Here is an 11,653-nt window from a genome sequence, read left to right as displayed (position 1 = left end):
AACTAATGACCTAAAATCGGCAAAGGTATGTCAGGGCACTCGGGTGACGCCTTAATTATAGGTTTGCCGTTGAAAAGAGGTAAAATTGGTTGAAAATTACATTGGGCGAAATTTGACTAGTTGTTGGTTGAAGAGTCAAGCTGAATACCCTGGCAGTTTTGACTTCTCTAAGTGTCACACTTTTTATGTGTGCGCCTCTATTAAGAGGGACACCAAAATTATTTAAAAAGTTTACGTAAGGTTTGTATATTCGTTATGATTTTTGGAAGCTGTGAAAAAACTATTTTACAGATTTAAGTAAAATAAACGCCTCATTGTAGAGAAAATTGTCTCCTAAAGATTTCAACTAGATATAACGAGCCAAACTTCAAAACTAGGTCAAACTGCTTAATGAAATAGTTTTTGATAATGAAAACTTTTAACAAAAATGTGGAGTACATCTTTAAGAAACAATTCTTCAAATCATAGATTGCAAGTGTAGTAACTTGTAGTAATACATAACAACTATTGATACAGTTTAAAAATATATATAAAATTAATTATAAACAAGGTAATATATATATATTGACTGTTTTTATTGCAGGCTAGAGAAGGTGATGAGATGTTGATGAATGAATTAAAACAGACCTTGTCCAGTAAAGATTGGCCATTGATACTTCAACTGATCTCTGATTATCAATATCGTGAAGATTAGATACATCACTATACTCTCAGTTATATACATCTTTATATATGAAACAGGAAATTAACCAGAGGGTAAACTTACTAAAATAATTTAAATCATTAAAACTTAAGAATTTGTACTAATGTACATAAAAAATGGAGAATTCCAATCAGAAATATATTACTGGGCAATACAATCAAATCAGAAGCCGTTATTTAGTGAAAAAATTAGATTTGGCAAATATTTTTATGTAAGAGAATTCAGTTCAACACTTTTTCAACATTTAGAACCCTTTATGTTAATACTTTAATCAAAAAGCCCATGTTAATTTCTTGTTTTTCAAACACATTCAGGGGTGTATTTAGGGGAAACGGGGTATGGTGCATTCCTTGGGGAAAAATATTGAAAAATTTATTCTATTTTTACTGCCGAAATCATGTCTGATGCATTCTCCACCTTCCTTGGTTGGAAAATTTTCCCAGAAGGAGGCCCACCTAACCCCCCATTGCGGCTAGTATCCTCTAAAATCTAAAAGGGGAGCTGTGGTGCTTGGAAGGTCCCCGTCAATGTACACTGTACACATTACAGTACCACAGTCAAATTCGTAATTTTCTGGACGCATGTGTCTTTGTCTTTTTTTCTCTTGGGCAAGACAATTTTGAGTTTTTGGTCATAGTTTTTAAACAAAAGGCCATCTGTATTTCTGAAATAGTAAGAATGATTATGAGAAAAGTTGGAGAAAAATGTAGAAAAATAAATGTTGTGTCAAAGTGTTAATCTATGGGTGTGTTCAAGTCTTAAGAAAAAATGTATTTTGTGCACGGCAGTTTAAACCTATTATGATAAAGATCTGTTTATTTGGGTACCTGTTAGTACTGGTAATCTCCAGTCATACCACGATACGTACAATAAGATAAGATACGATACGATACCAACAATTTCAGTCAAGTCAATGAGAAAAATACGTGAATCCATTCCCTACTTTTTATGGAATGAGGTATCGTCAAGTATTGACACAAGACCTTGTGATACGATAGGCGTATACTGGTATGTCGATTCACCGATATATCATACCAGTACTAGTACCTTTAGATATCATTGATTATTAAAAGACTTAAACACACCCAAGTCTCTTGGTGTATATTGCACAACTATTATTGTGTAGTTTCCCTTTCCTATTGCACTAATATCTATTGAAATCCATTCAGTATGTGTTAAATCATAAAACCTTTCTAGACATGTCGTTCTTGTTGACTTTAATGAATCTGAATTTTCTAGTTGTGACATGGCAAGATGTAAAATATATTTGTATTATTATGATAGCTATCTTTTATCCTAGTCATCTTAAGAATCTCTACAGTAGTTTATTCCACGAGAGTCTCAAATCACAACTTAAGTCTGGACAATTTTTTTTGTCTGTGATTTACTTCACTTTTTATGCTAAATCTTTTCTGAGCAAAACAAAATGTTCTTTGAATTTTTTCTATATATTTTTTTTTTGAGAATTGGAATATCAGCCTCAAAATAGTATTGTTTGTCTTAGAATGTCTTTGCGTTGATAAAAATATATATTTTTTGGCAAGTTTACATTGAAAAGAAACACATTTCCCTCCAAGAAATTTCAACCAAAAAAGGCTGCCATTCCAATTCTTTTAAAAATAATGGAAAAAAAAAAACTTTTCACTTTGCTCAGACAATATGATGTGTTCATCTTGATACCTGATTACAGCATGATTTATTCTAGTTTATTAATCATTTAATTTTTATTTGTTTTTGACAGTCGTCTTCTTGTAGCATACTACTGCATTTGACAGTAGTCATTTTGTAGTATACTGCATTTAACAGTAGTCATTTTGTAGTATGCTGCATTTGACAGTAGTCATCTTGTAGTATGCTACATTTGACAGTAGTCATCTTGTAGTATGCTACATTTGACAGTAGTCATCTTGTAGTATGCTGCATTTGACAGTAGTCATTTTGTAGTATGCTGCATTTGACAGTAGTCATTTTGTAGTATGCTACATTTGACAGTAGTCATCTTGTAGTATGCTACATTTGACAGTAGTCATCTTGTAGTATGCTACATTTGACAGTAGTCATCTTGTAGTATGCTGCATTTGACAGTAGTCATTTTGTAGTATGCTGCATTTGACAGTAGTCATTTTGTAGTATGCTGCATTTGACAGTAGTCATTTTGTAGTATGCTGCATTTGACAGTACTCATTTTGTAGTATGCTGCATTTGACAGTAGTCATTTTGTAGTATGCTGCATTTGACAGTAGTCATTTTGTAGTATGCTGCATTTGACAGTAGTCATTTTGTAGTATGCTGCATTTGACAGTAGTCATTTTGTAGTATGCTGCATTTGACAGTAGTCATCTTGTAGTATGCTGCATTTGACAGTAGTCATTTTGTAGTATGCTGCATTTTACAGTAGTCATTTTGTAGTATGCTGCATTTGACAGTAGTCATTTTGTAGTATGCTACATTTGACAGTAGTCATTTTGTAGTATGCTGCATTTGACAGTAGTCATTTTGTAGTATGCTGCATTTGACAGTAGTCATTTTGTAGTATGCTACATTTGACAGTAGTCATTTTGTAGTATGCTGCATTTGACAGTAGTCATCTTGTAGTATGCTACATTTGACAGTAGTCATCTTGTAGTATGCTACATTTGACAGTAGTCATCTTGTAGTATGCTACATTTGACAGTAGTCATTTTGTAGTATACTACATTTGACAGTAGTCATCTGTTATAGGTCCTAGTAAGTTCAACTTGAGAAATTATCTGATGGATAATAATGGAATAGATTCTACTTAACTTCTCTGTGAATGTCAATAGTTACTTAAATTGTTATATACATCTTTATATATAAAACAGGAAATTAACCAGAGGGTAAACTTACTAAAATAATTTAAATCATTAAAACTTAAGAATTTATACTAATGTACTTAAAAAATGCAGAATTCCAATCAAAAATATATTACTGGGCAATACAATCAAATCAGAAGCCGTTATTTAGTAAAAAAATTAGATTTGGCAAATATTTTTATGTAAGAGAATTCAGTCCAACACTTTTTCAACATTTTGAACCCTTTATGTTAATACCTTAATCAAAAAGCCCATGTTAATTTCTTGTTTTTCAAACACATTCAAGGGTGTATTTAGGGGAAACGGGGTATGGTGCATTCCTTGGGGAAAAATATTGAAAAATTTATTCTATTTTTACTGCCGAAATGAAATAGATTCTACTTAACTTCTCTGTGAATGTCAATAGTTACTTAAATTGTAGCTGGCAGCAAATTTAATAAACTATATTTTTTATTTCAGTATTAATAATCAAAATATATTCATGCCACTTCTATAAAATCTTCCTATTGTTATGTTTGTTAAATTTTCTCTTGTCAATTATGATTCCTTTTGCAGGGGTGGATCTAGTCTGAAACATCTGCCTCCATTCCAACCTCAGGTGCGGAAAATCCCCTCAAAATAGTTTTTCTGTCTCTACCAGCCAACAGTAATGAAATAGCTATCAGAGGATAGAAAAGGGAGGATCTAGGGAGATCTTAGGCTGAGAAAGATTTGTAAATAATTGATTCATCATAAAGGCATTAATGACTCTTTCAAACCAGCCAATTTAAAATGAAGATCTGACCTTGATGGTTTTTTACATCCACCCCTGTCTGTTTATGTGATAATCATTTTCATTATAATTAAAATTGATAAAATCATTATATGCTCAAATGATCATGAAGTTTAAATCAAAAAGTAATAATTTAAATGATGCATTCCAAACCAGCATATTTGCTATGCAATGATCTGGGTTTAAGGTTTCAAAAAATCAATGGTAATCAAGCTAAATTTAGTACTTATTTTGATTTAAATATTCAATCCTGGTGAACATTTTATGAATCAAATGGATAAAGGCTGTATTATTATTATTAAATATTATTACAGGTATTTTTTTTATGTTGTCTTGTTATATATCTTGTATTTAATGCACTGTTTTCTCTTCACAAACTTCGAGGGTAATATGAAAAGGCAGAAGATATTTGTCACATCTCTGATATTATTTATGAAATGTCTCTATTTTGAGCAGTTCATCATATTGTGAAGAGTCAAATATTTCAATTAGTATTTTGTTAAAACTAAAACTTTATGCTGGCTATGTAGTGCCGAAATTGGCACTAGTTTCTGTGAGGTCTGGTTATTAGCATTGGTAGAAATTGTCTTGAAACAGTTTCTACCATTTTAAGTGACTTGCATTTACTAGTTTGAATAGGAAGTTATGGGGAAATCAGAGGAATCAAAGTTCTTTGGGTTTGAGTCTTCACGGCATTTAGTTTTTTGATGCCGCAGCAGATAAAGTTTTTAACAACTGCTTTCATAGCCAGCATAAAGTTAATATCTTAATGTATTTATGTTATATTGTTATTAAGCAGCTATTAAACAATTGTTTAAATAAAGCAGATTGTGAAAATTGTTATCCCAGTGCAATAAAAAGTTTGTTTTGAATCTGTATTTTTTAGTATATCAAATTTTCAGAGCTTTCTCATACCTGATTTCACTGTTTGGTTAAAAGGGATTGTAAAGAGGTTTTCTCAATTTTGTATGTGTATCGGGGACACTAATAACATCAATTTGCACCATTTCTATTTTCAATCAGATGTCTGTGTTGGCTGCCATTCCAGTAAAATAAGGTGTTTGATGATGTCACTATCGCGATGGGGCTTATGTGATAAAGCCTATTTTGCGTTTAGTGACGTCATCAGAAGCTTAGATTTAGTAGAATTGCAGGAACCACCGATGTCCCCATTACAAAATTTTGAAAACCTCTTACAATCCTTTTAAAGTAAGAAAGAAAGAAACAACTTGGGTTCACAGTTAAGGGTCCTCTCTACCAGCTGGTCCTTGGCCAAACCAACTGTGCTATGGAACATCATGCAGAGACATTCATGGGTGTTTTTGTTCATTTCTTGTGCATGTGTATACAGGTGATGATAGTCAATACAGAAATAATTTGTGTGAATGGAAGACAAATTGTCAAGATAGATCAATTTCTTTATCTCATGATTTGACACTATTCAGTATGGTAATCACGGCAATTATTGTGATCATTGTATTGAATGTACAAGATTTTTCAACCCTCTGTGTCATATCACAAGATAAAAACAAATAATAAAATAGAGTAGTGCTCGGCATGAGAAGATGTAATTCTGCACATTAATTAAAAAGCAGGCATCTTAACCCACAGTCTAATAACAATTAGACCTAACTTCCGTTTGCATTTTATTAGTTTTGTTTCCAATGATTTATTACCTGTTAGCTTTAACACTGTCCTTTTTGACTTTTCATTCTGTTAACCTTTGCTTGACCTCTGTTTTTATTAGACTAGCTTATCAAGTCTGCTTATCTAATAAGCCTCGGAATGCACCTATTGTTCATGTCACATTATCCTGTCACTGGAAAGGGCAGCCACATTATTCGTTAAAACAGAGGTCAAGCAAAGGTTAACAGAATGAAAAGTCAAGAAGGACAGTGTACAAATTTAATAGCTAATAAAACATTCGAAACGAAACTAATAAAATACGAACAGAAGAAGTTAGGTCTAATTTTCATTAGACTGATCTCAAGCCAGGACTTTCCATTGCAATCTGTGTGAAGAATGACTCAAAAATATAAAACACATGTATATAGTTTCTTACAAAAATATATTTTATTATATCTATATGACAATATGTTACATTCAATCAACAACAATCAGCATTCAAAAATATGAAATAAAGAGATTATGGCCCAAATATATAAATAACATCTCATATAGAATAGCATTAAAATCAGGATGTTGCATTCTTGTTTGTTCTGAGGGTTACTCTACCTGCCTTCGATGATCTGAAATTGTCTGGCATCTCTCGTTTTCATGATGATATACCTTTCAACCAATTAAATTTTCTGCCCAATAAAACTAATAAAGCAAACCTGATAAAACACAAAAACCCATTTTAATCAGATTTATAGAGCTACTTGACATATTGAAAGGCAGTGAGGGTCATTAAAGAATCTTAAAAGAATATTTCATTTGACAACTAAATATGTCAATAATCCAAGGTAATGGTGACTGATCTTAAATTGCAGAATTAAATACTGTCAAATTTCAGATTTCTGCATATTTTGGATTTACTACGGACCAACTATAATTTCAATGTTTTCTGTACCAATTAACTAGACTAATTTACTCAAAAATCATCAAAACTAAAACTAATTTAATTTCATATATTAACATGTAAATAAGAATATTACAGACATCTAAACCAATGGATATGAAAACTATTTTATTTTGTAATTTTTAAAAATGATAAATAACTGGACATCTTGGGTCCCATTCACAGAAACTTAAATAACTTAATTTTATTAACATTCAGAATTTAAGGCGCTTGAATATAAATCTATTTCCATAAAAGCTGTAAGTCTGGAAATCAATATCCTCTTCCATTATAAATGGTTATCTGTACTAATCCCAATTCATTACATTTAATCCTAGCTTAATCCACATTCAATTTGTATTTTGATTATTGAACCTACATCTTTCTGATAAAGGCAGTATAATTAATATTTTCAATGGTTTGCAAGTCTATATTACTATTAAAATATGTATTTAGGTATAAAGATATAAATTTAAAGGGAAGTCTGATTTTTTAAGTAATGGTGCTCACAAGAGCGGTCTTGGTCGGAGATTTTTGTCGCCGATTAAAGTCCAGAATAAAATCTTGCATGTGCTTCCACGACAAGATTATCGTGTCCCAGACAGGATTTATAATATCAAACAAGTGTGATAATTGTCTTCAATAGTTTTATCGTTTGCATGACAGACCGTTATTATCCAATCAGAATCATTTTCCTTTCAATAGCATGATCCGCATGTGATTATCAACATGGTGGAAAACGACCAACTGAAAATTTTTGTCTCGTCATCTGCCCCTGCCAGTCACCGAAACTCCTGACAAGACTATAGTCGGCGACAAAAATCTGCAACCATGATAGCTCGTTGTAACTTTATGACACCAGGTAAGTTCACTGATGTCTATATACTCATATTGACCATTCTTGAGAACTTAAATTTTATGTTCATTCTAAGACATAGTATCACTTTAACAATCATACATGCTCCTAAGCACAAATAATCCAAGTCTAGAAGTGCAGTTCTACTTGTCAAACTTCAGTAGGGATGCAGTCTGAGGATCGCACATCGTGTTCTAATATTTTTGCATCATGCATTGAACAATTATCAATACTTCTTTAGGCCACAATCAAATTCAATTCATGTTTAAGGCCCATCTGGTAGACCTACAGCATGGCTGTGAAACCTCAAAAATATACCACACAAAAAATGTTTCTGTACACTAGCAATTACACCCAAATCACAGTCTATAGGATTATCCAAGATTCATAGTTTTCTGTGAAAAGAGTTCTAAGGTAACACTAGAAAGAAAAGCTGGTACACTGTCTTGTTGGACTAGATATAAATCTATTAATTCTTGTAGACCTTCTGAAAAATCTGTTCCTAACATCTGTATATCACCCTCTGCTGTTTGCTGGAAAAAATACAAATTTACAAAGTTTTTTTGAGAATTTTTTTAGGATTGGAAAATGGAAATGACCTATACAATTTTAATCTAATTAGGTAATTAAGATTTCTTTGATTAAATTTCTGATTGAAATAAATTTTACTTAAGATTTTATTCACAGGCCCATGATTTTACTTTTAATTTAACTGCAAATTTAAAATACAATGTCTTACAAATCATATTGATCAATTCTAATTTTTGAGGTGGGAATATATTCAAAGGCAAACTGATTAGGCAATCCCAATCAAAGTTGATGTTCTTAGACAACAATGCCTATTGCCTGAGGAAATAAGAATTGTAATAGCAGCATCATAAAGTATTGTTAGTCTTGTGATGATAAAAAAATTAACATAAGCACACATTATGTCTTCAAAATTTGTTTTTACAGAGACCCATTTTCAGTCATAATGTGGGAATTTTTGGTTGAAATTTCTGGCAGAGTAATGTGTTTCTTTTTAAAATAAATTCAATAAATATTTTACTTTGCTCAGACAGTAGCCATAGATTAATTCAAGTCTACCTGAAGGAAATAAATGGAGATCTCTTGACTTACCTGAAAGAGTAAGAAATCTTTAAGAGATTGAGCATAGATACTAGTGAGTCTATATTGGTTACTGCTAGTAATGTCTATTTTATATCCTGTAATCTGACAACACACTTCACGAAACTCTTGACTAGTTTTCTTAAATGCTTCCATTAATCTCTTATTCTTTAATTCTTCACTTTTAACTAATGCCTTCATTTCTGTTAGAATAAAACACATTTCTCTTGTTATTTATTTTCTTATTTCTAATAATATTTTATCATCTAATTAGAGTAATTACATAAAGTATGTCTATTTCCGTGGATTCCTGATTTTTATGTCTAACACGTCATTCGTGATCTGATGCAAATGTTATGCAACACATATTCTAGGTCATTCCAATATTCATCCAATCAAATGCTCTGTTCAATTAAAGATTAACTGCCTACATGTAATGAATTTTGAGATACTATATATTCAAAATTTAATTGAACACCATTTAAAGAAAAAATTTGTGAGATCATGAATGGCAAGTGAAAAAACCATATAAAAAACATGAAACGAATATAGCCTCAATTTGACTGATTTTAAAGGCTTCTGTTTTAAAAAAGTAAAATAACACAGAAACCTTCGACTTGTTTATTAGGTGAGGGATGTTGTAACTGTGTTTCAACTTGTTCTGTAAGATCTTCAACTTGTCCTTTACTAGACTCTAATATTTCAACACGACGTCTTAACTTCTCATTCTCACTACGTAATACTTCTAGATTATCTTCCCTTACTTTCTGAGCTCTAGCAGCTGGATTCATGGTAAAATGAAGTATTTTAGTTTTCGTTGGATCATATTCACCCTTGAAATAAAAAAAATAAAAACAGATATAATGGCCAATGACCAGTTTGCGAGTCAAAATGACCCCTTTTGTGATTCAATATTTCCTATGATTTGCCGAAATTGAAATTTTAACTCGACCATCTTTGCATCAAATCAAATTGTGTATTTTTCGTGAGAATTTCATGCCAAATCTAAAAAAATAATATGGCAACTCTGGGCTATCTTTAAAATCTTCAGGATCTAACATCAATAGCAAGATTGATGTGAGCAACACTGGAACAATTAAAATTGCTACCGAATGTGAATCAAAATTTAACTTGATTAGCCTAAACTGAAATTTGGTGTGATAAATTACTGATCTAAATTAAACCCAGATAATGAACCTAATATATTGAAATATCTTTAACAAATTTATCGATTTTCTAGTTGAATAGATGTTCAATTGTTAAAAAGAGAAGATCATTAGTCTAAACACTCTATACATTTTCTTAGAATATAAGGTGAGCTTATTACTATTCAACCCCCAGTTTTCATTCGATTTTAATGGATGAACAGTTAGTTTGATGAGCTATTACTCTATCACACAAGGCCTTGCCACAAAGAGACTCTTGCTATTTTACAATGTTTAATACATGTGAAATATAATAGCCCACCTGTAAATGTCTTTGTTCTAATCTTGTTTCTAAAACAAATTTTTCTTCTTCTAATTTCTTTACTTGAGTTTCTAATGTTATAACATTTTCTCTAAAATATAAATATCAGTAAATAATGTTATAACATTTTCTCTAAAATATAAATATCAGTAAATAATGTTATAACATTTTCTCTAAAATATAAATATCAGTAAATAATGTTATAACATTTTCTCTAAAATATAAATATCAGTAAATAATGTTATAACATTTTCTCTAAAATATAAATATCAGTAAATAATGTTATAACATTTTCTCTAAAATATAAATATCAGTATATAATGTTATAACATTTTCTCTAAAATATAAATATCAGTATATAATGTTATAACATTTTCTCTAAAACATAAATATCAGTATATAATGTTATAACATTTTCTCTAAAATATAAATATCAGTAAATAATGTTATAACATTTTCTCTAAAATATAAATATCAGTATATAATGTTATAACATTTTCTCTAAAATATAAATATCAGTATATAATGTTATAACATTGTCTCTAAAACATATATATCAGTAAATAATGTTATAACATTTTCTCTAAAATATAAATATCAGTAAATAATGTTATAACATTTTCTCTAAAATATAAATATCAGTAAATAATGTTATAACATTTTCTCTAAAATATAAATATCAGTATATAATGTTATAACATTTTCTCTAAAATATAAATATCAGTAAATAATGTTATAACATTTTTTCTAAAATATAAATATCAGTATATAATGTTATAACATTTTCTCTAAAATATAAATATCAGTAAATAATGTTATAACATTTTCTCTAAAATATAAATATCAGTAAATAATGTTACAACATTTTCTCTAAAATATAAATATCAGTATATAATGTTATAGCATTTTCTCTAAAATATAAATATCAAATATAAATATCAGTATATAATGTTATAGCATTTTCTCTAAAATATAAATATCAGTATATAATGTTATAACATTGTCTCTAAAACATATATATCAGTAAATAATGTTATAACATTTTCTCTAAAATATAAATATCAGTAAATAATGTTATAACATTTTCTCTAAAATATAAATATCAGTATATAATGTTATAACATTTTCTCTAAAATATATATATCAGTAAATAATGTTATAACATTTTCTCTAAAATATAAATATCAGTATATAATGTTATAACATTTTCTCTAAAATATAAATATCAGTAAATAATGTTATAACATTTTCTCTAAAATATAAATATCAGTATATAATGTTATAACATTTTCTCTAAAATATAAATATCAGTAAATAATGTTATAACATTTTCTCTAAAATATAAATATCAGTA

The 11,653-nt window shown here is 29.6% G+C and overlaps 2 protein-coding genes across 2 annotated transcripts; one reads left to right on the top strand and one right to left on the bottom strand.

Annotated features, from left to right (window-relative positions):
- The first annotated feature begins 800 nt into the window (after positions 1 to 800).
- LOTGIDRAFT_198528 (hypothetical protein) lies at positions 801 to 1,596 on the top strand. Its single transcript, XM_009046425.1, has one exon. The coding sequence runs from the start codon at positions 807 to 809 to the stop codon at positions 972 to 974; it is 168 nt and encodes a 55-aa protein (XP_009044673.1). The 5' UTR covers positions 801 to 806; the 3' UTR covers positions 975 to 1,596.
- Positions 1,597 to 8,099: 6,503 nt separating this feature from the next.
- Positions 8,100 to 10,359, bottom strand: LOTGIDRAFT_135898 (hypothetical protein; the record flags this gene model as incomplete). The annotated part of the gene is made up of 4 exons (XM_009046424.1): positions 8,100 to 8,258; positions 8,845 to 9,035; positions 9,443 to 9,665; positions 10,300 to 10,359. Coding segments are annotated over 4 exons (633 nt in total), but the record flags the coding sequence as incomplete, so codon positions are not given.
- Positions 10,360 to 11,653: the final 1,294 nt, after the last annotated feature.

The sequence above is a fragment of the Lottia gigantea genome (assembly GCF_000327385.1).
Source record: "Lottia gigantea unplaced genomic scaffold LOTGIsca_101, whole genome shotgun sequence".
Taxonomy (NCBI): domain Eukaryota; kingdom Metazoa; phylum Mollusca; class Gastropoda; family Lottiidae; genus Lottia; species Lottia gigantea.
The sequence above is the reverse complement of the archived record's forward strand: the minus strand, read 5'-3'. Positions and strand labels throughout refer to the sequence as shown.

Bases quoted from the DNA above. Each gene is read 5' to 3' on its own strand.
- LOTGIDRAFT_198528 (XM_009046425.1), top strand. From the start codon at position 807: ATGTACATAAAAAATGGAGAATTCCAATCAGAAATATATTACTGGGCA.